Source organism: Parus major, chromosome 1A, assembly GCF_001522545.3.
Source record: "Parus major isolate Abel chromosome 1A, Parus_major1.1, whole genome shotgun sequence".
Taxonomy (NCBI): Eukaryota; Metazoa; Chordata; class Aves; order Passeriformes; family Paridae; genus Parus; species Parus major.
In genome coordinates, this window is record NC_031773.1 from 30,853,472 (window position 1) to 30,879,805 (window position 26,334).

Below are 26,334 nucleotides of genomic sequence, written 5' to 3' on the forward strand. Positions count from 1 at the left end.
GATCCAGTCTAACACTTGCTTTCAGACTAAAATGTGTGATAACTAGCATAAAACAAATTGTATTCGGTTACCTACAGTATCTACAAATATTATTTTGGCCCATTGTCATACATTTCACAATGGACTTTTGCAAGGTACTTTTAAGTTTTGAGTGTCAATTTGGCTTTTCCTGTTTAATCTAGCGGAAGAGAAAATAATCCTGAGTAAAAGGGAGCAAGAGAAGCTGACACACTAGTGTTTTGTCCTTAGACTTTGTAGGAATGTCTTTCAAAGAGCTTACAGGGCCCATTTTTATAACTGTGCTTTGAGTGATCATAAGGGGTAAAGTGTCTGTTTCTTGACTCCCATTTTGTGTTCTGTTAGCTGTTTTGAGAATGAGCCTTTGTGAGTATAGCAATTAAAAAAAAAGCAGCCAAGTGGGATTGCTATGATACAGAACTGTACACATTAGTTTAAAAACCCAACTTTTTAATAAACTCTACTTTTATGTTAGGAGAATAGTGTTAATTAAAAACTTGTTAAATTGTACATAAATTATGCTACCTTAAAATTATGTTACACTGATTATATTTCTTACTTATTCTATATATTTTTTTTATATGTCAGGTAGAGTACGAGCTGGTAGACCTTTTTTCTTTGAATCTTTCAGGGATGTAAAATCTTCACCTTCCTTTTAGAATAAATTTATGCACTTCAGTGTTACAGAGTAGTCATTTAGACATGTGAATTAATCTTTATATTATATACTGTGGTTAATGCTAATTGCACTCAGATATGAGTAGAAGCATAAAACCAGAAAAGGGTTGATTTAGGGAACAGAGTGACTTCCTGTACCTGGTTTTGCTACCAGTCTCACTTCTGATAATTTGCTAGCTCCCCACACTCCTCTGTTAGCACACTCAGAAATGAGTAGATGTCTCCTGTCTCTGTTCTTTATCAACTTCTCTTTATTTGGCCTGCCTTGCTAAGAGATTCAGTCCTCTGTTTCCATCTTAAAGGCTAGCTAACTAGTAACTTCATGTTTGTTCTACAAAATGATGCAGTTGTGTGACAATTTCTCAGGTTCATTCATAATTTGAATATGAGGAGATGAATTCTGATGCTTTATTTGACCTTTCACTGTTTGTATATTGAAATGTTAAACTTGTGTTCTTTCCTTCACAAAACAGACACAATTGAAAAGGAGATAAGAAAAATCTTCAATATTCCAGGTGAAAAAGAGACCAGATTGTGGAACAAATACATGAGTAATACTTTTGAACCTTTGAATAAACCAGACAGTACCATACAGGATGCTGGTTTATACCAGGGACAGGTACAGTGAAACATTTTCTTTTCTTGAATACATCTATCCTTTTGCTCATGGAAGTGTTGTTGCACCCAATGATTTTTTGCTTCTTTTTGAATGGAAGTTGATTTCTAATAGATCATGTTAAGGATGTAGGATTTTGTGAACAAATTTCTTGAAATTAAAGTAGTCTTGGTGTGTATTTTCATGATTAAAGACTGAAAAGAGAGATTAAAGAGAGGATTTAACTCTCCTGATGAATAAAAATTAAAAATTTTAATATAATTTTAAATTTTATGTTTACCAAATTTTATTAAATTGCTGGCATGAATTTGGTAAAATCCAAAATAAATAATTATTCTTAGAATCTTAGATATGTTCCTATAATGAAACTCAAAATTTGAATAACTTTTTAGGTATTCTAAAAGAATGTCTTGCACTCACATTTCATTGTCTGGATTTCACAAACAAAATAACAAAAAAATGACAATGTTTTGATAAGAATGACAGATGTTTGTTAACCTGCTTTAACATGGGACAGTGTCATAATTTTAAAATCATCACTTCATAGGTGAATTCCTGACAAGATAAATTTTATCTTTCAAGATGAATATATGCAACAAACATTGAACATTAAACTACAAAATATAAATGCAAACAGGTTGAGCAATTGCATTAATAGAATAACTTTTCAGTTTATTGCACTGATCCTTTAGTCTTCAAATAGAGTTGCATGTTTCTTCAACAGTTGTAGTTCATGCAGTCATGCTACAAATGTGGTTGGATGAAATTTGATTGCATTGTTTTGGGCAAGATTATATTAAAGTAACTCCTTTTGCCTTGAAATACTTGACTCTAACCTGCTTCTCAGCAGTATTTATGCTGTATTTCAGTTTTCTTTTATGGCATATAAGGTAGGTAATCAGTGCACCAAAATCACTGTTTGAACTATTGTGTCCTTTAATTTCATGCTGCATGTGCTTAAACTCTCACACAGATCTGTAATTCTAACAGTGCAGAGATCCTACTGGAAGAGCCCATATCTCCCATAAAAGATTCACATCAAATATGTAACTTGCAAATTGCCACTATCCCTGTGAAACATTAACTATGAAGCAAGCATGGTCTAATAAAGCCATGACAAGATCTCTAGGTGACATCTGTACTTTGAGCAAAACAAATACTGTTTAAAGCAGAGTTTAACCAAGGTTTATGAAAATGCTAAATGTCATGGTAGGCCATATGTGTTTAGTCAGTTGTGCTTGTTGACACAACACATAGTTATTTTTCTTGCTGAGCTTCCTAATGTAATAATATTTATTCTGACTATTAAAGTCTGTCTAACCTAGTAGTTATAATAGTTTATGTGATTGAGTAAATTAATGCTTTGAATTTATCAGTTAATTTCTGAAGCAAGCCTTTAGGGATTCCATTGAACTCTTCAGTCTAAATCTACTTTTTATTTGGTAACCTCTGAGAGCCAGTCAAGGAAGTATGGCAGAATCAGTCTTTCAGGATCAATGACCAAGGATAGCAGACTACTCTGTTCCTGGTAGAAGCTGATCATGATAGAAGGCTTGTTTTCAATCTCATGCTCAAGTGTGTTAATTCTGAAAATGTGATTACATCTTCAGGTGGCTTATACACAAGATTTTGAACATTAGTACTTACCTGAATTTATGTCACAGTGTAGACACATACAGGCACAGTATTATTAGTGTCCAGAAACATCAGTGTACAGTTGTGCAGAATTGATTACATTGAAAGTGGGGAGCTGGATTCAGTTTAAATATTGGCGTCTACTTGCCATTTCAAAAGATCCAGCTATCTCAGCTGTCAATCCAGAAAAAGGCATGAGCTGTTTGTAGGTCCTATGTCATGTCTGCCAGCGTAGGCCAGATATCTCAAATACCCAGAGTTTCAAATGACACCTGATGCCTGTGTTTGGGACTGAGTGTCCTATACTCCTTTCCGTACCAATAACAAATTGAATAAAATTAATTTGATTAGCCAACTGTATCATTGGAAAACTAATATTAGATAAATGCTTTGGTAAGATATACAGGAGTAACCATACAGGTACAATTTTCAGGCTGTCGAGGCAGAAAATAGTTTTGTTTGGGTGTTTTGGGGTTTTTTTCTTACCCATCTGTGTGAGGCAAAATTCCTTCAGGAATTATTCCTTCCTTAACAGGGCTGTTGTATAGACATGTGATTTCTGTAGATTCACAGGTGCTGTTGGAACATTGCAGGTCATCTTCTGAACCCTTTGAGAGATAAGTGGCTTACCATCTATCGATTGTAGAGGAATAGAAATATCAAGTGACTTGCCCAAGTTAAGATGAGGGGTGAAAAAAGTAGAGAGGAAGGTACAGCGTAATGGATGGAATATGGAGTGTAGTGCAATATTCTTGAATCTCAGTGAATAGTAACTTAAATATCAGTCTTTTCTCAATCACATGTCAGCAAATCCATTAAAAAGACAGAACAGAAAGCAATCTATCTGATATTTTTATTTCAGTTTTCTTATCACACTTTCTGTGGTAGGTCCTGGTGATAGAACAGAAGAATGATGATGGAACATGGCCAAGAGGTCCTTCAACTCCTAAGTAAGTTATGAATTCCAGTCACATCATTAATTTGCATATTATTTTGCTTTATGAAGAAAGAACATTTTTCAAAGTGGCATTTTATTTTGAAAAACATACTTTAGATATTTTAGTCGAAAATACACTTGAATATATTTGTTCTAAGTGCCGTGCACTGTAGAACATAGCATAAAAATGGTGAATTCCTGCATATTTTGCTGCATATAATTTCCTGCATACGTTGCTTAACTTTGTTTATTTCAACCAATGATGTATACGTTATTCTGCTTAAAAATGGAAAAAAATTCCATAGTAGAAAACAGTAAAACTTAGCATATTTTACGTAGATTTCAGTTTCAAAGTATGATGTATGTATTAGGTTAACAAAGATTTTATTGGTGTTTTTCTTATATGTAAATATTTTCATGGACGGCTTGTTCCTTTTGTCTCCAGAGCATAATATTTACCCACAAAGTTTATTTAAATTGCAGCCTACATTATCATCATGTGGCTTTTGTTCTTTGTTGGGCTGTCATCAGTTAATGCAGGATGATGTTGGTTTTGTTTTTCCTATTGCTGTTATCAACAGCACCTTGATAATGGCAAGTGAATAGAAAGAAAGACTTGTGTTTTCCTTCATTTAACTATTTTTAATGTTTTTCTAGTATCTAAATCACATTCTCTTAATTTTGAAGAACAGTTGGAACCATTTAATTAATATGATGTCAGCCTTACAAATAGTTAACTGTGTTTTTTGCCTTTGTTGACTGGTTTTTGATTATATCATTCATAAAAGAGTTCTTTTAATTTCTCTTTATTCCTTTTGAGATCACATATGCATGTAGTTTAGTGTCACTGTTCTAAAGTATTTTTATAGTATCATTGCTTATCATTTGAAGGACAGTGTTTCTTTATCTTTGGTGTTTTATCTCAAGCACATCCATTTGCAACACTAGTTTCCATTAAGTTATTTAATGAAGTCTGAACTCAATTTAAAATTAGTATGAACAGTATAATCTTGCTTAGCAAAATGTTGTAACACAAGGCATTGAGAATGTGGAGCAATAGGGAAGACTGGGATGCTAAGTACTTGAAGTTTAATCTCTGACCTCAAAAAGCATCTAGTAGAAATTTAAATTCTTAGCCAAATTTTAGACGCATCTTTCAAAGGTTAAAAGAACTCACATAGCTCCCTGTCATGGATTCTTTTGGAACTTTTGGTTGGAAGATATTCTGGTGATGGTGTCTGCCTTTTCTTTTCCATTTTATGGAAAGCATTTAGGAGCAGTATATAAATTAAAGACTATCTCCTGAAAAATGTTTGATCTGAGGACAAGTGAAATGCTAATTCAGAATGCTGGTGTCAGCAGAGGCTGTAAGTAAACCAGCAAATGAGGATGAATAGTTGTACTGTGAATTTGGGGTATGGTTTTGAGATCTGGCAGCTATCAGACAGTTGGGAATTTGATATTCAAATACACAATAATAATGGAAAGTTTGCAAAATTTAGTGAATTTAAATAGCAGCTATCAACAGGCAGTAATAGGACAGGTTTTTACATCTATTTAAAACTTCATGAACTGTATAATAAATATTTAAAGGGATTGAAATACTAAACACTTGCTTTAGAGTTTTCTGTGTGAGGTCCATTAGGAGTATTAGTTTGTCAACAAAAATAGTATAATCCACATACCTTGCTACAGCCCTATCACTGGTCACACACTGCCTTACTGCTGAAATTACCTCTTTGTAGTGCTTCTTTTTGAAGAGTACAAATCGTAAACAAATTCTGCTTTCAAGGTATAAAAGGCCATATTTAGAAATGTCGAAATATAGGATATTGGAAAGCATGAAGGATGATAAAGCTTGAAAAGGCAGGATCATTTCAGAACATGAGCTAAGCTTTTCTACAGATTCACAGAATAGTTGATGTTGGAAGGCATCTCCTCAGAATCTCTGGTCCCACTTGCCTAAAGACAGAGCGCCTAGAAGAGATTGTTTGGGACTGTGTCCAGATAGGTTTTGAGCATGTCCAGGGATGGAGGCTCTACAGCCTTCTTGGAAAACCTATTCCACTTTTTGATAACTCCTATTTTGAAACAATTTCCTTATATGTACAAAGAATTTCCAGTGCTTCAGTTTTATACCTATGGCCTCTTCTTTCAGTGGACATGACTGAGAAGAGTCTTCATCTTCTTCATTCCCTCCCACTGGTTATTTATACATGTTGATAAAACTGTAACGAAACCTTCTCTTCTCCAGGCTGAATGGTCCCAGCTTTCAGCCTTTCTACAGAGGTCAGATGCTGCAATCCTTGATCACCTGTGTGGTGTTTCACTGGACTTGGTCCAGGATATCTCTGTCTCTCTGGTGCTGGGAAGTCCAGCACTCTGGGTGCATGTGGCCAGTTGTGAGTGGAGGAGAAGGATCACCTCCCTTGACGTGCTGACAGTGCTTTTCCCAGTGTAGAACAGTGGGCCAGGGTGGTTGGCCCAAGGACAAACTGCTGGCTCCATGTCCAGCTTTTTGTCCTGCAGGGACCCCAGGTGGTTTCCTTCCAAGCTGCTTTCCATTTTGTCACCTGCTCGCGTACGCACCTCTTCCCGGTGTATTTGTTCCTGGCATTGTTCTTCCCCAGGTGCAGGCCTTTGCATTTCCCTTGACTGGACTTCATGAGGTTCCCATTTGCTCGTTTTTCTAGCCTTTTGAGGTCTGTCAGAATGATAGAATCTATATTGTGGCAACTGAAAGTGAGAAACAATTAAGATGAAAAGATGTTCTGCACATTTTCACTGCCTTTTTTTCACAGAAGTGTAACAGCAATTTTTGTATTGCTTCTTTTCGCAATTTTTCTTTATTCCTACCAAAGGTGTTGAATGCTGTCAGTTTTTCATGAGAAATATGTTAAAGGTGTGAGCATCTTTTCTTCTGCAAGAAAACAACATATTTTCTTTGAGAGTGGCCAGATTGGGACCCCTCAGTTCAGTACAGGAAGGAACATTTTTGAAAGTGTTAATTCTATTTTTCTGAAGAGTATAATGAATTGTACAAAGAAAAAAAATTATCATCATAATTCTTTCTGAAATTAGAAAGGAGTGATTTTAAGTTTGAGATCCTTTTCATGTAGGAGCAAAGACCATTCTGTTCACCTTAAGTTCTGCTCTGTGTTTCAAGCTTGTCAGTGTTTGCATTTGTTTTATGTGTACTGTTCTTCTAACTTCTGAATTTACTTAATTTTGGAAGTAATTGCAACATCCACTGTAAAAACCCTGCAAGATTTAATGATACTTGCTATCATGTTGTATTTTAATGCTGCTTTAAATAGTTCTAAGTCTTAGGAAATTTTTTGTCTGAAAGAATCTGAATGTGTACACATTCTTAAACTCTTTGCAGGGTCAGTCAGGTTTAGGAATAGTTGGATTTTTTGCTTTCCAAGAGGTTGTTTATATCAACTGCTGGGATGATTTTTGCTCTGGGAGGCTGACTTCTGTGCAACTTTCTCTTTCTTCTTCAGTGTCTTAAATGTCACCTGCTTCCAAATGAGGTATTACTTAGCAGTAATAATAATTTTTGCAGAAAATTTTGTTATATTAATGTATCTGTGAGTAGCTGTCTCCTCAGTGTCATACACACAACAAACTTACACATAAACTGGAACATACAGATCCAGTTGTTTTTGTAGCTTAGTTGCTGCTTATGGCAGTATTTAATGAAGATCTGAGATCTCTGTGCAGACTTTTTTTTTTTTTTAATTTAATCTGTGTCCTTAAATGGGAAGTTATTCCATTGGCAGAAAAAAACAACTAATCCTGTTTGCATGGTTTATTATTGTCAAGATGGTGTTTTGAGCTAAAAGATAAATGTAAATTTTAAAAAATGTAGTTCAAGTTACTTAAGGAACTGTACTACAAAATCAAGTTACTTTGGTTGAGGAAAAACTATACATCACTTAAAACCTTTCAGCCAATCTGTGATTATAAAACTTAAGGAGAAGCAAGGAACTCAAGTTTTGATATTCTATTCGTTACCAACTGAATAGACAGGACTGGGTCTCTGTTAGTTTGCTGTTAAGAAGTTGTTGCCTGTTTATATGGAAATAGAAAAGCAAGTTAGGGAAGCATACAAAGAAGCTGTAAACTAATAGGTTATTTCCTTCTAATTTTAAAAAATTGTAGCTGAGTTTTTTAGAAAACTTAAAAACAAGTTTTAAATTACTCAGTCATCCTATTCTTTAAAAATGTTTTCTATATGGTAAAAAACTAAGAATTTTTAATTACCTATCAATCTATATCTCTGTGTGTGTATTAAAAGTAATGGATTTCTTTCTGATACTTCCTTTATTTAGATATCACTTTAGAATAAGTCATGCTAATCAAATAGCTGGCTAGTTAGCATAATTAACAGATGGCCTGCTGTTATCTTTAAAATAATTTTCGTGTGTAAAAAATTGTTTAAAATTATTGATTGGTTGGGGCGTTTTTGACCGTACAAAAAGGTGACACAGTACGCATTCATAGCTTAATTCTTTTTCTCCTTGTAATAATGAACATTTTCTTACAAATTCTTTCAGATTTTTTTTCTGGTTCAAACTGTACACCTTTTTATCGTGGAAAAGCATTAAAGGCCTTTTCTCAGGTTGGACCCCATAATGTTTGTTAAGAGGAGGGAACAAATGGATAAAATATGTTTAGCAGTCCTTTTTAAAATAATATAATGCCCATTTATCCAAGTTTTTTTACGAAAAATATATCCATGAATCTTTGAAGGAAAAAGTGTGCTTAGTTTTTTTTCCCCTGAGCACTTGTTACACAAATGTGCCTTTCTACTGACTTTTCTGGAAGAAAGAATTGTGTATAGAGCTAACTGGGGACTTACTCTGACGTCTTAAATTGTATAAGCAAGAGCTGTCAGCTTGTTTGTCAGCCAAGAGCTGGACTGCCATTTGCTGATAAATAATACTTGAGATAACCATGTGTCGAGCTCCTGTGGGTAAACACCAAACATAGGTGTTCAACAGACATTTTCAAGTTAGTTTAACAAACATGTTGATTAACACAAATTAATGGAGGATTGAAAGATTCTTAGCAAATGCATGTCCCAAACACTAATTTTTTTTGCTTGATGAATGTTAAAATATCAACCTTTTTTATTGCAAATTCCCCGAAGAAGTGTAACTAGCTGAATTAGTGAGGGTTTGTAAGAAGAGAATAGTCTAACTAAAGCTTGCTTTAAAATTGTATGCTAGCCCAATCATAGCTATAGCTTCAAGGAAAAGAGTCTTTGGTAATGGAAGGACCTCTTGAGATAGTCTCACCTAGTTCTCCTACTCAAAGCATGAGAAGCTGTAACAGATTGCTTAGACCATATCCAGGCATATTCCCTGTTCAGATGGATTTTTTTTATTTTGTTTTATGCCCATAGACTTTTGTCTTTTTGATGGGCACCACGAGAAGTTCTTACTCCATCTTCTTCATTCCCTCCCATTGGGTATTTTATATAAGTGATAAGATTGTTCTGGAGCCTTCTCTTCTCCAAGCTGAATGATCCCAGCTCTCTCAGCTTCTTGACACAGGTCAAATGCTGCACCTTTGTGGTGTCTCATGAGTCTTACTCCAGGATGTCCCTGGTACTAGGGAGCCCAGAAGTGAACCCAGCACTCACTCCAGGTTTGTGTGGCCAGTTGTGAGTGGAGGAGAAGGATCACCTCCCTTCACCTGCTCGCAGTGCTTTTCCCAGTGTAGCACATTGGGCCAAGGTGGTTGGCCACCCAAGGGCACACTGCTGGCTTGTGTCCAGCTTTTTGTCCTGCAGGGACCCCAGGTGGTTTCCTGCCAAGCTGCTTTCCATTTTGCCACCTGCCCCTCCAGGGGTGGAATTGAATGGTTTTCAGTCCATCTCACTGTACACTTACATAACCCATGTTTCATCCGCCTGTCTGTGAGGGTGTGGCAGGTGACACTGTCAAAAGACTTGAGGAAGTTGATATAAACAACACCCATTGCTTCCCCCTCATCTGCCAATGTAGTATGAATCTCTTCTATAAAGAGATTACTATCAGACTCATTAAGCAAGATATCTACTGTTGTTTTCACTCAGACACTTTCTCTTTACATCCGACTTGGGTCAGAAGGTCCTTGCTCGTTCATTCAGGCTTCCTGCTGCCTTTGCTTGATTTTTGTACTTCTCTGGATGGACCATTATTTAGTGTAGAGGACTTAATGGTCTTAGAAGTCTTTTCCAACCTAAATGATTCTGTGAATATCAGCCTGTTCTCTTGGGGCCCCCTCTTTTCTCCAGGGCTGTATCCAATGGCACTTTTCCAAGCAGATCCCTATAAAGGTTAAAATCTGCTCAGCAGTAATCCAGGGATGTGTTCCTGTTTTCTGCCATGCTCTCCCTCAGAATCTCAAATTTCACCATCTTAAGGTCACTTGGGCCAAGGCCCCAGCCTTCACATTCCCAACTAGTTCTTCCTCCTTGGTTTTAAGTGTCAAATGCAGCTGAGAAGCTCTCCTTGTTGGCTCCTCAGTTGCCTGCATTGGATAGCTGTCATTGCGTCCCAGAACCTTCCTGCATTTTTTGTACCCTGCTCTGTTGTCCCACCAGCAGGTCCCCTGTAAGGACTAGGGCCTGTGAATGTTAGACTCCTTCTAGTTGTCCAAAAAAAGTCTAATCTGCCTTTCCTTGTCCTGATCCAGCCAGTCTGGATACCCCCAGAGGAAAAAAGACTGTTCTAGCTGCATTTGTTTTTGCTTATGTCCATATTTGTCTCCTTGTTGTTGGTCACTAGAGTAATTCTAGTGCACTTTAACCATTGTGTTAATTAAGTATGTGGGAAAGTGAGTATCTAATGTCAGTTACCATTTATTTTGGCATACTACAGTAAAGTGGGTTTTATTAACCTGTCTTTTGCTGTTAAAGTGCTAAATTAAATAATTTTGTGGAGGTTGTTTGTTTCAGCATTAAAAAGTTACTTTTCAAAGTTACATGTTAGTTTCTGATGCTGTTGTAGCTATGTTGAGAATTAGGTTTAGTCTTCTCCTGTATTTGAGAAGCAAGCCATTTACTAATTTAATAGACCTTAATTGGCTTACTCTGGTTTATTTTAGCTTTTATATATAGCAATTACACATTGAGTTTTAAAATTTAAAACTGTATTGCATTTGAATTTGGTTTAAATCAAATAAAAGCATCAAATTTCTTTCGAGAAGTTCAATTTCAGTTCAAAATTATTCAAATCAAAAAACTTCTAATAAAATAAATACATATATGAATGTCATAATTTAACTATTGTTCTGGATTTAAATGGGGTTAAACTGACTTCAGTTAAGTATCTTTTGGGGACAGTCTGTATTTTACTTCTCTGAAGACAGTAGTCAAAGAAAAGGATTTAGACTGATGAAGGAAATTACAGGAAAGCTTTGTTAACGTTGATCAGAATACTTGAAAAATTAACTAAAGTGTTCTTCATGTGGTGATACATAGAAGGGACAGGGGCACCTTCAACTGGACTGAGTTGCTCAGAGCCCTGTTTAACCTGACCTCAAACACTTAGGGGGATGGGCCATCCAGTTTCTGTATGTAGCCTGTTCCAATGCCTTACCATCCTCACAGAGAAGAATTTCTTCTTAATACCTAACCTAAACTTACTCTTCTTTCAGTCTGAAGTCATTCCCCCTTAGTCCAATGGCCACATGCCCTTGTAAAAAGTTCCTCTCCAGCTTTCATAGCCCACTTCAGGAACTAAAAGTCTACTCTAAAGTTTCCCAGAACTTTCTCTTACCCAGGCTGAACAGCCCCAACTCTCTCAATCTGCCTCATAGGAGAAGTGCTTCAGGAGCTCTGTCCTGGACTCACTTCAACAAGTTCATGTCCTTATCCTGGTGGCCTCAGAGATGAGCACTGCACTCCAGGGGGATGTCACAAGAGCAAAGCAGAGAGGAAGAATCCACCTCCCTCACCCTGCTGGCCCCACTGCTTTTGGTGCAGCCCAGGATATAGCTGGCTTTCTGTGCTGTGAATGGATTGCTGGGTTACGCTGGGCTTCTCATCCACCAACATCCCCAGTTCTTTCTATTCAGGGCTGCTCTCAATTCATTCTTTGTGCAGCCTGTGCTTGTGGTTGGGATTGCCCTGACCCAAGTGCTAGACCTTGCATTTTTGTTGTTGAACTCATGAAGTTTGCATCAGCACGTCTCTCAAGCCAGGTCCGTCTGAATGGCATCCATTCCCTCCAGCATGTCAACCACACAGTACAGCTTGGTGTTAACAGCAAAGTTGGTGTGTGTGCACTAATCCCTCTGTCCATGTCACTGCTAAGCAGCACTGGTCCCAGTACTGATCCCTGAGGAGCACCACTGGTTTCAACTTGGACACTGAGTCATTGACCACAACTCCTTGAGTGCAACCATCCTTTATCCGTCAAGTGGTCCATCTGTCAAATCCATGTCTCTCCAGCTTAGACACAGTGTCTAATGGTTTGCAGAAGTCCAGACTGATGATGTCAGTCTTCCCTCATCCATGTCTTTAACCCTGTTTTAGAAGGCCACCAAATTTGTCTGACAAGATTTGCCCTTAGTTGACAGCATGTTGGCTGTCACCAATCATGTCCTTGGTCTTCCTGGTTGGATGGCCCATAGCGGACCACTATAATCTTGTCTGTCCCTGTCCTCCATGTAATCCTTAGGGATCATAGATTGCTAAGAGGAGCTCCCAAGAGGTTCCCCACCTGTCCTTCCTAAAGAGCCTTTCATCTCAACACTCCCTGGAGTAGTAGCCATAGTAGCCATCCCACCGTTTATTTGCCTGTGATAGCAATAGGATCATAACCCTCACAGGCATATGCACATCTCCAGCTCCTCTTGTGTTTTGCCTATGCTTGTGTGCTTGCATGGAGGCTTTTAAGTGGGGCCCTCAACAAAGCTGAGGTGCTGGCTGCAGTGTCTGGGATTCTTTTGGGCTGTACTTCAGCTTCATTACTCCTGACCTCCAAACCCTTTTCAGGCTCTGGGCAGCAACTCTTGCTAGCTCTGGCATCACATTTATGTGCGTAAAGTGGATTGAGGTTCCCCTTCCACGGCAGCTTTTCTTTTGGAAAAGGTTTATTAATAGAAAGTTGTAAATAAATGTGAAAATATACTTGGAAAATTCCCAGTGTAAAAATGTTTATTTTCTTGCAGAGTTTAGTTCTTGAAAAGTGCTTAAAAAGTCCTGAGCATGCAGAAGTTCTTCTCTTAATACAGCGATGTGTATTTCAGAGCTTTTCAATGGCAACTCAGTTGGAGTTATACAGAGCCCACACAAACAGGAAGTAACATGAACTCCTTTGAGTATGCCATCTTTTCCTTGCACACCTGTAAGATTTGCTTGAGAAAAATACACTGCAAGATAGTTGAAAATACTGTATTTATTTGTTATATTCAGAGGTCTCTATGATGAAAATAATCAGTATCCTTTATTTTAAAGTAGTCTAAACCATGGGGATAAGTGATAATGCTTCTAGTTTGGCAAAAAAAGGTTTTAAAAAATTTAGTATTGTGCATAATATCCTGAAATTTTCTAACAATATTACTGAGGCAATTTTAACTAAATGGTTCCATGCTGCTGTTAAATTAACCTTGAAGTATTTATCTTAATATTTTTTTTATCTCATCTCAACACCCATTTAGTCTGAAATGAAAAACTAATAAAATTCCCACATTATAAATTTTACACTTTAAGTTTTAGAACATCAAAATATCTAGTCATCCTATAAGCTGAAAACAATTTTTTTAGCACAGTGGCCTGTACTTTCTTTTGGTTTTTAATAGCTTTGTTTCTTCAACAATTTCTGAAAATTTAAGTACTATGAATCATTTCAAGTTTTGAAAGACAGATTCTGAGGGCTGCATGTCCTGTGTATTTAGTGCTTTGCCCACTTTAGAAAAGTATTTATTTTCCATGCTTGTTTATCTGCTTTGTTCATTTGTTATCTTTCTTTCATAGTTTTTAATATCTCAGCATTTTTGTCTAATTTATCATTTTCATATTTTTAAAGGTCCCCAGGTGCATCCAATTTTTCAACTTTACCAAAGATCTCTCCATCTCTATCAAATAATTATAACAACATGAACAACAGAAAGTAAGCAATATACCTTAAAACATTATTTAATTAATCACCACAGTGTGATATAAACAAAGTTCAATGTTTTATAACTCTTAGCTTAAGGATTTTGAATTGATTTGCACTATTTGGCTTGTGAATTGTTACTGTTTACTGTTTCATAGTAGGTAGGTAATGCTGACACCAAGAAAAGAAACAACATTAGAGATGTTTGTAACTCTTCAGCAGGGAAGACACTAAAAAGAATTTTTGGTTGTCTATAAGGCAAGGTATAGACTTCATTTAGAGTTTACCATTCTAAAAATACATTGTTGCTATTATCCTGTATGAATTTTAATGGACAACAAGGAGAGTAGAAAGTACTTACCCTAACAGTGATTATGTTTTCCATTGTTTATTGCTCCTAAGGTATTAGAGCAGCATGTGACATCACACTTAGATGTCAAATCATGACAGCTGAATTGTGTTAGCTGTAATGTAGCCAACAGCTTAACTTCTGTTTCTTAGTCCTAGAAGACTTGAGAGACATCAGGCTGTGTGCTTGTCTATTATAGTGAACAAAGGCTTAGTAAGAGATTGCTCACTTTTACATGCTTTCTCCTTTATATTCTGAATTAGAAGTTTTTTTTTAATAAATAATGTGATAAAACTGTGAAAGAAGAGCTTTCATAATGCATTGTCCAAATTTTTGTGTAATTTTGTAGTTGTTACTGTGCACAACTGTAAAAAAGTTGGTGAATGTAGGAAAACACGGAATTATTTTACTTGAACAGATAATGGAGCATCTTTCAAATGCTTGAAACCAGACAGCACTCATCTTTATGCAAGCTGGGGAAAGTTGAAGAGCTTTATTCTTACAATTTACTCAGATTTTTAGTTAATTTTTATTTCAGATCTTTATGTTAATAAATGTGCATTTTGTGATCACATTTGAAGATGTGCAGTGGTATTGCCGAACCAAATGCTTAACAGTGACCATTTTTCAGGGAGTTGTGATTTTAAATTAAGCCATCAAGGCTTTCTTTTTTTCTTGTGTTTTTTGGGGGTTTTTTTTGGGTTTTTTTGGTATTTTTTTTTTAATGTTAGCTTCTTGCTAATGATGTAGCTATTTCTAGGAGGCACCTATTGCCAGGTGTTGAAGCTTTTAAAGATAGTTTGTTCACATGATTTACCGGCTTTTAATTTTATTTCGTGGTCTATTTTGGAGCCAAAATGTGAGCTTTTAGAACTTGAAAAAAAATTCTGGGGTTTGGAGGTATGTTTGTTGTTATTTTAGAATTTATGATTTTCAACAGAAATACATGTTTACAAGGAAGTCATATAAATTTCAGGTTTCATAAGGAATTGATCCTTCTAAGTGATTTAACTGTAACTTAAACATTGGTAAATCAGTTAATAGGTACATGTACCTATCAAATAGTACCTGTGTAATACCATGTAATCATCTACCTATGAAATACCGTCATTTTTCTCTTGTATATCAAAACACAGTACATCTGGATGTTATGTAAGACAGCTACTCAGTGCAGAAGTATACAGTTTTCCTTACAGCGCAATAATCCAATTTTGATGACTTTAAAGTATTTTATAAATCATGAATTTATAATTTAATACAAGATGTAATGCAGATGAATCTTTAGCAGCACTTATCTCAGAGTCTATGTTCAGTGATGAAGTCATATCCATTAATATACTTTGTACCTTAAAGTACCTACTTTAGCATGAAGAATTTTTGGCTTCAAATACTAAATGGAAAGATATATCTCTGTATTTAATTCTCTTATATAGTTGTGCGTTAAGGATGTTCCACTCTTGCAAATATTTCCTTGTCTAAGAAAATACTTTTTTTTCATTAAGTAATGCTGTCTTTATTATTTTCTTACTTAACCATTTAATGTCATCTTTGTCTAGAATTCTGCCTTACTGCCTCTTTTGTTCCACATTGTCCTTAGTACATTAGTGAAGTTACACATTTGTGGCTTTTTAGGATCTGTTGGCATCTCCTTAAGAGCATGAGATGCTGTGACTCTAAAGGAAATACCAGCATTTGTTTTGAAGATAATTTTAGTTGACAAATATGATTTATAAGGCAGGAAAATCAAACAGGTTGTGTGTATTAATGGTCATATATACTAATTATTATAAGCCTTTTATTGTAATTGCTTTTGCAATTACTAGAGTTCACCTACAGAGTACAAATTGTTAAAAATCTGAAAGAATCAGATTTCTTTGTATGGTTCACATTTCTGTAATGTTTTTCTAATCTAGGAGGTGTTCTGTGTAAGAGTAAGCCTCAAATTGGTAGATACTTAATTTTGTGTTGAGGTAGTCATACATTAGATAGCAGAAATAGCTTGTGCAAATTTTATCCAGTCTGAAACCTTCATTTCTGTAAATGTAAGTTTGCATTTGATGGAATGGAGGATTCCAAATAATTGATCATTGGCATTCTTTTGCCTTTACGGGTGATCTTGTTGAAAGAATGATATAGGAGGATTAGCATAGTGTTAGTGGATTCAGAAGAGCAGGGAGAGACATGCATCTTTTAGGTCATATTAGAATTTCTGTTTATTGCTGTTAATAAAGCAATATATTTTGTATTACATATGCTGTTTTTTAAATTATATGGGATGGGGATTAAAAGCACCTGATCAGGGATTTTGCCTGGGGAATTAAGTGAAAAGTTGTTCTGCTTCCTTCATTTGTAACCATTGCTTTAGGCTCCTAAAATGACTTGTTTGCATCATGTAGTAGTGTCTGCCTGTCAAGACGGGTAGCTGGCAGCTTTGTTCATATGCTTGGTATATTTCAATATGCTTATTCTAAGTAGTAGAAGTGTTAACTACATTACATTACCTCTAGAAACAGTTTCTTCATGTTGCACCTGACACACAACCAAATATTATAACAAAGGCAATTTAAATAGAGTGTAATGTTATCTTTTGCTCTCCAGACAATGATAATGAACAAAAATAAAGATAGTAATCTTTATGAAGTGGCATGGGCCTTTCCTACTGCTTCAGGTATTTCTAAAGTCTGATAAAACCTGATAATAGGTTTCTTAAAGAGGCAGATAGATAGATAGATATAGGCAGTATATCAAAATGGTTGAAATATTACAGTGCACTGTAAGTCTTCCAAACTTTTAATTTTCTCTGCTCATTCTTGCAACTCAAATTTCTTTATGTATGTACTTGTTGGTACATGGCATTCCACTGTCAAATTATGTCTTTTCCAAAACTAGTGATGCTTTTCCAGTCTTCTGTGTTCAAAATACATGCTTCACCAAACTCTAACTGTACAATGAGTGCTCTGGGTTCATCATCACCAACTGAAAGCTGCTTTGAGATTTAAAGGCAAATACAGATGGTACAAACAAGTCATTTCAGATCTAGCACATGCAGTTCAAGATTTATAGATTTACAGATAATAAAATCTGATTTGGAAACCTCCTTTTACTGTTTTTGCCATTTCAAGAACTCCATTCAAGGGTCTGAAAATTGTTTTATGTTTTCAAATCTTGCCTTAATTTTGTGAAGCAGTTTTTTCTAAGAACTATTAGTGTTTCCTTTCTCTTACTGGTCTTACTTGACTGGCTTATCCTGACACTACCCCTCTGCTTTTCCCTGCATTGTTCCTTCATTAAAGGTAGGAAAGTTTTGCAGGAAAAGCAGCTGGAAGCTTGGGGACATGCAGTTATTGCAAGTTACTTTTTTTTAGGATATTTCTGTTTTAATTGAATTAATGTAGACTTACCTTGCATCTTTACTTACTTTCCATTGTTAGCTACTTACTGTTGACTGTCAATAATAATTTCTTTTTCATCCAGTACAAAATCATGAAAAGCAAAGCAACAGTGTAATTTATATAAGTAATAATTTTTCCACAACAAAACAGTTTGCATACTGATGGAACTGTAAAGAGACATCTCCTAGTATCTTGCAAACAGTAGGCAGTGTTTTGTAGGATATGTTTTGATAAAATACCATAGAACCATGAAAGAAAAATATATTAATAGACCTGACTCACAGGATGAGTGGTAACCTTAATCTCTAAACCCCCTCAAATATATTTCTGTGGGCCAGTGTAGAAGATGAAAGAGCTCATAAATGTCTTTCCCTTTTGAGAAGTAAACTGACAGTTTTTCCCTTAGAGCAAATGCACACTGCATCTATCTGTGCTGCAATTATCTTGAACTAAATTATCATCATGGTACTCAGCTAATTTGAGAATATCTTTCACATGAATAAGCTACAGCCACAAAATACCAGTTGCATTTCCTTAGCTTCCTAGTGTCGTTCCAAAGTTGGCAATTTGTGAAAGGGGGAAAGCTGCAGAGAAGGAAATAAAAATTAAAATCCCCACAAGAATTAAATTCAATTTGTTCATTACCTCTACAACTACTGAATTTGAAAGAGATTTCTTTCTTTGTAATGCAAGTGAAAAGTGTTTTCCGTAAGCCAGGTAAGGACACCAGTAGGAAGGAAGCAAAACTGAAAATAGAAGCTTGTTGTGTACCCTGTACATGTGCATTTCTGTTACTGCTGTGCACTGTTGGGTTGGTTATATTCTGGGGGTTGCATTAACACCAATGGCAAGCTTGTGGTTTTGATTCCTGGGGGAACTAAGGCTTGCCAGCTTAAGGGAATTGGAGTTCACTGTTCACTGCAGTAACTGGGCTGCAACTGCAAAGGGAGATGGAAGGTAATTATTCCTAGGGATCTCTCATATGCAGATGAACACTAACTTCATAGGTTTTTTTTAATTGAGAATGACCAGTGAACACAATACCTCTTAGCTAGTTTGGGGGTAAACAAGAGCAGAGAAAATGCATATGTATAGAAAAGGGAAGGACTAATGGGAAAGTCAGCTATTAAAAAGAAATGAGGAGATGTAAAAGTTTGATAACAGTAGCTTTATGGATAGTGGAGCTATAAACAACACAAATTTCTAAGACCGTGGAAAGAAGGAGAAATTTTCATCTCCTTCTGCTTGAAATTTTTGATAACTTGATTTAAAAAACAACAGTTATTTGTGAAAAGTGAGTAATTGTGCATTGAGGAGATAGTTGGAATTCAGTAAAAGAGCATGAAAGTGTTCAGGAGTAATGGCTGGAGTGTAACCATTGGACACATGCATCCTCAGACTTTTGCAATTACAAATCTCAGTTATTTATCATGATTGATTCTTTGCACTGCATATTTTTCCTTATCATTCTTAGCAACTGACTTTCAAATTTTTGTTAATGTTGCTTCTAATGTGAATGGTGCTTAGTAGCTGCAGAAATACTCCTGAACTTTAGCCAAAGCTGCTGTCACACAGATTTCATTATGATCGATCAGTGCCTGAAATGGTTAAAGTGGTTGTGGTTGCTTGGTTTTTTCTAACATATTACAAAACATCCTCTTAGAAGATTTCTTTGCCTTTCTACTGTTCCCAGATATGCTCACTTTACTGTTTTGAGGGTTAGTTTATATTTGATATTTTTGAATTTCATCTGGAAAGGAGTTGTTTTAAATATCATTATCTTACCTATTTCAGTCTTGTGCGGTTTCTCCAACCAGATGCAGCACAGATTTATATTGAAGTTGTTGCAAGGCATTTTGCGCATTCCTTTACCTCTCAAGGCTTTTCTGCATTTGCATGCTGGATTGTGCTGTCCTAGCAGGGAAGCTATAAATAGACTGTCTGATGCAGTGAGGCAGCTATGCCACAGTGGCCTTGGAAATCTCAGCTTTCACCTGTAACTCTGCATTCCCATTCCCATCGACCTCACTCTTGCAGTAGCAGGATGCAAAAGGAACATAAATGATTGATTGCTGCTGGTGGTGTCTAAAGTCTGAATGTTTTAAATACGATGGAGCAATGAAGAATAGAGTAAGCTGTGAAGCTGCTCCTATAAAAAAGGGGTAGGGATGTAATAATTGCAGTTACTGCAGTGCATTTGATTTTGGTTGTTTGCACAGGAGAATTCTAAATTGACATTATTGATGTTACAGAAGTTAAGCGTTTTAAATCTTTACTTGTTTGCAAAAGTTAGTTTAAAATTTTTAATCATTTAAGTTTATAAAGTACTTGTATGCTTTAAAGTAGTATAGAGTACTTGTATACATTGTGAAAGATGTCTTGTTCTCTTACAGTGTGAAAAATTCAAATTATTGTCTCCCATCATATACGGCTTATAAGAATTATGATTATTCAGAGCCAGGAAGACACAGTGAGCAGCCAGGCCTGTGTGGCCTGAGTAACTTGGGGAATACATGTTTCATGAATTCGGCAATTCAGGTATGTACTTTAAAATAACATCAGCTAGTGTTATTACTTGGAAATAGTATCTTGTTATTTTGTCATGTTTCAAAACTAATATTAAGAGATCTGCAAAAGTAGCAGGATAGGATTAAAAGTAAAGACATAATACATCTTTATTGGTATACTTTAAAAGTTGATTTATATAGGTGCATTTATAACGATCAGTGTCAGAAAGACATTTGACCAGTGTTCTACATGAGTCAACTCAAAGTGGGGTTCTTTGCTTTTTGTACTAATTGCCGTGCACATATGTCACAAAAACTGCCTTTTCCTTTTGAAATGCACTTGAGTACTGATTGTAGTACAAAAAAAAGTGTCAAAATGTAGATGACTGATAGCTTACTGGGTCTTTGTTTCTGACTCATTATGTACTTTTATTGCACAGGTTAACATGTAGGAGCCTTGGAAAATACTGTCCTTTGACCTTTCCTCTTGGAATAGCTGTTTCATGGATGAGATATTTTACAGGAATGTGTTAGCTTGTTTCTTTGCTATAAATGCAAGAGAAATACTAGTATATGTACTGTTCCTCTACCAAGATGAAGAAACCTTACTGTTTTAATTTTAAATGGAAGCTGCAGTTGTAGAATAGTTAACAGTCAGAAATAGGAGCTTGGTTTGGTTTTTGTTTAGATCTTGAACTCAGCTTTTGTCATTAGAGCAGGCTTCTGTCAAAAAACCTATGTGTATTTAAGATCTTGTTCACATATTTCCTGCTGAGTACGAAAATATTAGATCTTGACCAAATATGCTGCAGAGTCATCCTCCTTTCCTCCTTGGTCATTACAAGGGTTCCTGGCTTATGTTTGTGATTCCTTTTATTATAAATTTAAAAAAGAAAACCCAAAAACACAGCACAAATGTTGCATTTCTTCTTTAGCCTGTTGGAGTAAAAAAGGAATTTCAGGTACATTTGTAAGCTAAGTTTATGAAGTTGTTGAAATTTATTCAAATTAAAAAATGTCCCAGAGTGTCATAGTGTGTGTAGATACTTCTGTTCCTTCTTGGTGTTGACAATCAGTGGATAATTTGGCCTTATTTTTCTGGAGCCTCCTGTTAGGTAGCTGCAGAGAGCCACAAGCTCTCCCCTTAGTCATGCCTTCTTCAGGTCGAATTAGTGCATACAGCTCTGCCTTTCTTTGTTTATTGCTCTGCCTCTTGACCATGTTGGTGTCCTTTCTCTGCTCTTTCTTACACTGGGGAGCCGTAAACAGGACAGTGCTCCTGCAGCAGCCTCACAAGTTCCAAATGGAGGGGGTGATTTGCTCCTCTCTGCCTCTGACTGCAGTTGCTAATACAGCCCAGTTAGCAGCTGGATACCTTTCCCATGGGGATGAGCGGCAGGGTCACATTTCCACAGAAAAGGACCACTGGGTCATATGATGCAAAACAGCTTTCCAGCCAGTCAGCCCCTACCTGCTACTGGTATATAGGGTTATTCCATGTTTATTCCATACTTATTGATAAAAGGCATCCATAAAATTAAACTTGTTTCTAAAAACATTTCCATGAGGATACTTGAAGAGAAGTTGAACAGTGTAGAAAGTATTTCAATATTTTTTTAGCATGCTACACAAAAGATGGCTGAACTGAAAGGGGGAAGGACACACATTTTGCATTGTCCATTCTAACTAAAAATGCTACACATAACCTCTCTTGATTACTAAATTACATCATTATGCCGTTGGAAAGAAACGCATGTGTTTTTGTCTAGTGCATCAACCAGAATTATGTTTTATAAGTTGAATTCAAAGAATATTCCTGCTACAAAGTGGAAGGCTTTTTTTGATTCTACCTTATTCATCAAGCTATGCTGATTAAATAAGGATAATTTAAATTACTTATTCAAACCTTAATTGAACTGGTATACTTGATTTACATACATGTAATTCAAAAGTAACCTTTTAGGCTAGAATTCTAAGCATGAATTGTTGCCTTTAGGAGTCTTACACAGCATAACAAACTTGTTACACGTCACATCATTATCCCATTGTGTTAAACAGATTTAATTCTGAGGTCTGCATTTGAAATAATATCAGCTTTGACTTCATTGCTTTTCAGTTGCATCTAGAGAATTAAGTTTTCAAATAAGTTCTGAGAAACTATAGTGGAAATCAATAAATACAGGTTTGCTGATTACTAAAACACTGATTACCAGTGCTCTGAGTAAGAAAATGAAGTGTTTATTGAGCAGTGTAGCTTTCAGTTTGGCATGGTAACTTCAATATGTCCTTGAAGGTGTGTTTTTTGAAGTGCATTATTTAGTGGCTTTCTTAGCAAGGAAATTTAAAGTATCTTTCAGTTTCACCTACTGTATGTCTCAAAGAAAGTACTGTTCAGAGTTTAATGTTATCTAAGAAATCCATGGAAGTGCTTTTTAGTGAAAGTACAATGTGTTCTTGACACACTAAGGTCTCACAGGCTTCAGTCTTCTTCTTGCCACCACTTGTATCTTTTTTTATTTATATAGAAAGCATGCGTTTCACTGTGCTAATTTGCAATTAATTTTATGTCCTATTTTTATCAAAGTAGCATTGGATTATTCTGGCTGTAATGCCTGAGGCCAGAGCACTCTGAACATGTTTTGATCTGTCTTAGTCTTGGAAGTAATGAAAAGGTGGGCTCAAATAGTATGTGAATGGCAAAACAGGGAATTCTCCTTGGGCATATTGGGTGCATTTACCTGGATGATGGAGCAGAGTACAGGTTTCAAGCACGATTAGAGATCACACAAATCCGCAGTGAGGAATTGCTACCTATACCAGATGGCTGTGCTGCCATTCGGAGGGACCTCAGCAGGCTGGAACCTCATGAAGTTCAGCCAAAGGAAATGCAAAGCTCTGTGCCTGGGGGGACACCCACAGGAACCAGTACACACGGTGGTAGGGGGTCAGCGACTGGATGGAAAGCAGCTTGGCAGGGAAGCAGCCCAGACCCTGGACAAAAAGCTGAACAAAGAGCCAGCAATGTGTTCCTGTGGCCAAGGCAGACAACAGCATTGTGGGCTGCACTAAGAAAAGTATTGCCAGGAGGCTGAAAGATGTGATCCTTTCCTTCCACTCAGCTCTGGAGAGACACCCCCAAAGTTCTGAGTTCACTTCTGGGCTCCCCAGAGAGTTTAGGGATATCCTGGAGCAAGTCTGGTGAGAGACCACACAGGTGATCAAGTATTTCACAATCTGAGCTGTGTGGAGAGGCAGAGAGGGCTGTTTGGCCTGGAGAAGAGAAGCCTCCAGAGTGGTTTTACGGTTTTTTTGGAAGTACCTGGTGGAGCAAAATAAAGAAAACTAAGCCAAACTCTCCTCAGTGGTGCCCACTGAAAGAAGAGGAGGCAGTGGACACAAACTGAAGCATATGCAATTCTCAAATACAGGAAACTTTGTTCTAAAATGGGGTTTGTCAAAAGAGGAATAGAGTCTTCAAGGAAACTGTGAAGCATCCATCCTTGAAGGTGCTGAAAACCTATCTGAACAGAGTCTCAAGCAACCTGCTCTAGGTGACCTGTCTTTGAACAAGTGGGTTGGACCAGAGAATCTGCAGAGATGCCTTCTAATCTCAATTATTCTGTGATTCTCTGATCTGCTCTGGTCATCTACTTTATCTTACTTATCCTCCTAAGATATATTCCTTCACAATTGTACTTAATACAGAGTTGTTTATCAGGATAAATCTGTTTTCTTTTTAAAAAATCATTTACTGTAGGATATTGGATTCTGAAATAATAGGTTCAATTCCATTAATGTGCCAATAATGTACCAAAAGCTCCGCTTTGATCTCTTCCATTCAGTTCATGCTGGTTGTGATCTTCCTTCAACAGAAGCAGAGTTTAGTTTATCCATTTTCCAGCTGATTGCCACTTTTCTCAGATCTCTGTGCTTTCCAGGGAGCATTGAGGCCCCTGAGTGTTCACACAGGAGCCATTTCTGCTTCAGAAACCACTGCGTTTCTCACACAGCTTCTCTTTGATCTTCTCTCATGTACAGTGAAGATGGTTTGCTTCAGAGCTATTATCAGTGTTCCTTGACAAAGAGGGACAATTCCTTCTCATAAATTGTTCTCCTGAGTCTGACAAACTTGCATGAAGCTTCTGACCCTGTCAACATACTAGGCAGAAATGTGAAAATCCTGGCAATGTCTTAAATTTTATTGCAAGTTCTTTAGTAGTTCTTCAATCTGTAGGTAAAGTTAGGCTTACCCCTTTATCCTTCTAAGTGATTATTGTGAAGAGACCTTTGCCCTTCCAAGTAGGGGTTTTCAGTGTTAAGAAGCTCAGGACAACTGGAGGACAGATGATGAAGAGATACACAAGATCCTCTGTGGGATTAGTGACAGCTGGAAGCTGAATGAGAGTAAGGCCATGAAGGTTAAAATACCACTGTGTATCTCCCAAGTGCTGTTCTGTTCCCATTGTTCCTTAAATTAAAAGAAGCAGTAATTCAGTATTCTTATTTTGGTTGTATTGGAACTTCTGTATAGTTTTTTTTGGATTCTTCTGAAGGGAGTATTCCATGTATTTATTTTACTTCAGGGTAAACACCTAAGGCATGATGTTTTCTAATTGGGCCTAAATATCTGTTTTTGCAGATCCAAGCATGAAATAAAACAGGAAAGACAAAAGGAACTGTGTAGATTTTTTAAATATGTGTTCAAGTATTCATAATAATATCTAATTGACAGAAAGTATTTGGAAAGCAGATGTTTCATTCACATTCACTTAAGTACATAGCTATATTCTAAGCAGAAAATAAATTAGAAAAAATTAGTCTCATTAAGCATTGCTGTGCTGCCACCTGTGGATGTTTCCCAAGTATTACTTTCCTATTTCAGTGGGACATTACAGATTAGAGCCCTGTGGAAAGGTTTGGGGTTTTATTCTTTTACAGTGAAAACCTGTGGGTTCCAAAATTCTCATTTTGTGATTAAAAAAATAGGATAAGAAAAAAAGTAAATGTTTTCATTAAAAACATTCATTTTTTTCCAAGATGTTGATTTTTATGGGCTTTTCCCATCAGTGTGATTATATATATCTGACTATTGAACAAGCTCTGCAATGGGTATTTCAGAAGTTTTCTTTCTTCAGAAAGCTGAGTAATATTCCCTCTAAAGTTATGGTTAGGAGTTCACCTAGACAAAAGACAGCATATTTCACCAATGCCTGAAATTATGTTTTTATTGCTCTGTTTCAGTTGCCATAGGCATGTGGAGTTTGGATTAAGGAGCATATTAACTAAGCACTTTTTCCATGTCTGGTAGCATACAGACAAAAGTAGGATAGACATGTAAAGTGAATCACTTTTTCTCCTATGACTTGTATCTTCAGTCTGGCAGCTCTTGCTAGAAAGCTGAAATATTAAATTTCACTGTCCCTTGCATAAAATTCTTAGTAAGTAGTACCTGAAGCTGAAGAACCAGGACACATGGAGGAATATTCAATTTTCATTTTCTCAGTTCATGATCTTACTGTCTCTTTCTCAATTTCCTCAGTTCAGTGGCATGATGGGTAGTGATGTTTTCTTTATTTTGGAAATTTTTTTTTAATCATTATTTTTGTGCAATATTCCATATGGGGTGTGAAGAAATGTTTCCTTGTTCCCTTAGGACTATAGGATGATTCGTGGAACTTCAGGAGGTTTCTGGTGCAACCTCCTGCTCAAAGGAAGGTTGGCTCTGAGGTCAAAACAGGTTTCCCAGGGCTTTATCCAGTTGGATCTTGAAAATCTCCCAAGAAGGTAGAGCCTCTTAGTTCCACTGCTTGACTGTTCTTACAGTGAAAACTTTCTTCCTTATATTCTTAACTTCTCATGTTTCAACTCATGTCCATTGTTTCTTTTCTTCCTAGTACTTTCCCTTGTGAGAAGCCTGGTTCCATCTTCCCCTTAACTTACATATAGATATTAAAGGGCCACTCTTGGGCATCCCTCAAACAGTCTCTTCTGCAGCCTGAAAAGCCCTGATGCTTCAGCCTTTTTTCACAAGGCAGATGCTTCTAAGCCACTGACTGTCTTGGTGGCCCTCTTTCTTCTTTTTTTTTTTTTTTTTTTCTTCTT

The 26,334-nt window shown here is 36.5% G+C and overlaps 1 protein-coding gene across 10 annotated transcripts in view; it reads left to right on the forward strand.

The window, feature by feature from the left end:
• The window catches only part of USP15 (ubiquitin specific peptidase 15), a 61,408-nt gene that overhangs the window by 20,974 nt on the left and 14,100 nt on the right, over positions 1-26,334 (forward strand). For 6 of the 10 annotated variants that reach the window (XR_004497707.1, XM_033514824.1, XM_033514820.1 and 3 more), the window contains exons 5-8: positions 1,170-1,315; positions 3,836-3,897; positions 13,913-13,996; positions 20,119-20,263. Coding sequence is in view for 9 of the 10 variants with exons in the window: in XM_033514824.1 (XP_033370715.1) it covers positions 1,170-1,315; positions 3,836-3,897; positions 13,913-13,996; positions 20,119-20,263 (437 nt within the window). In the remaining variant the exon portion in view is untranslated. Of the gene's footprint in view, positions 1-1,169; positions 1,316-3,835; positions 3,898-13,912; positions 13,997-20,118; positions 20,264-20,672; positions 21,198-25,885; positions 26,017-26,334 lie in introns of those variants that run through there. The other 4 variants (XM_033514822.1, XM_033514823.1, XM_015628187.2 and 1 more) reach the window with 4 other exon arrangements.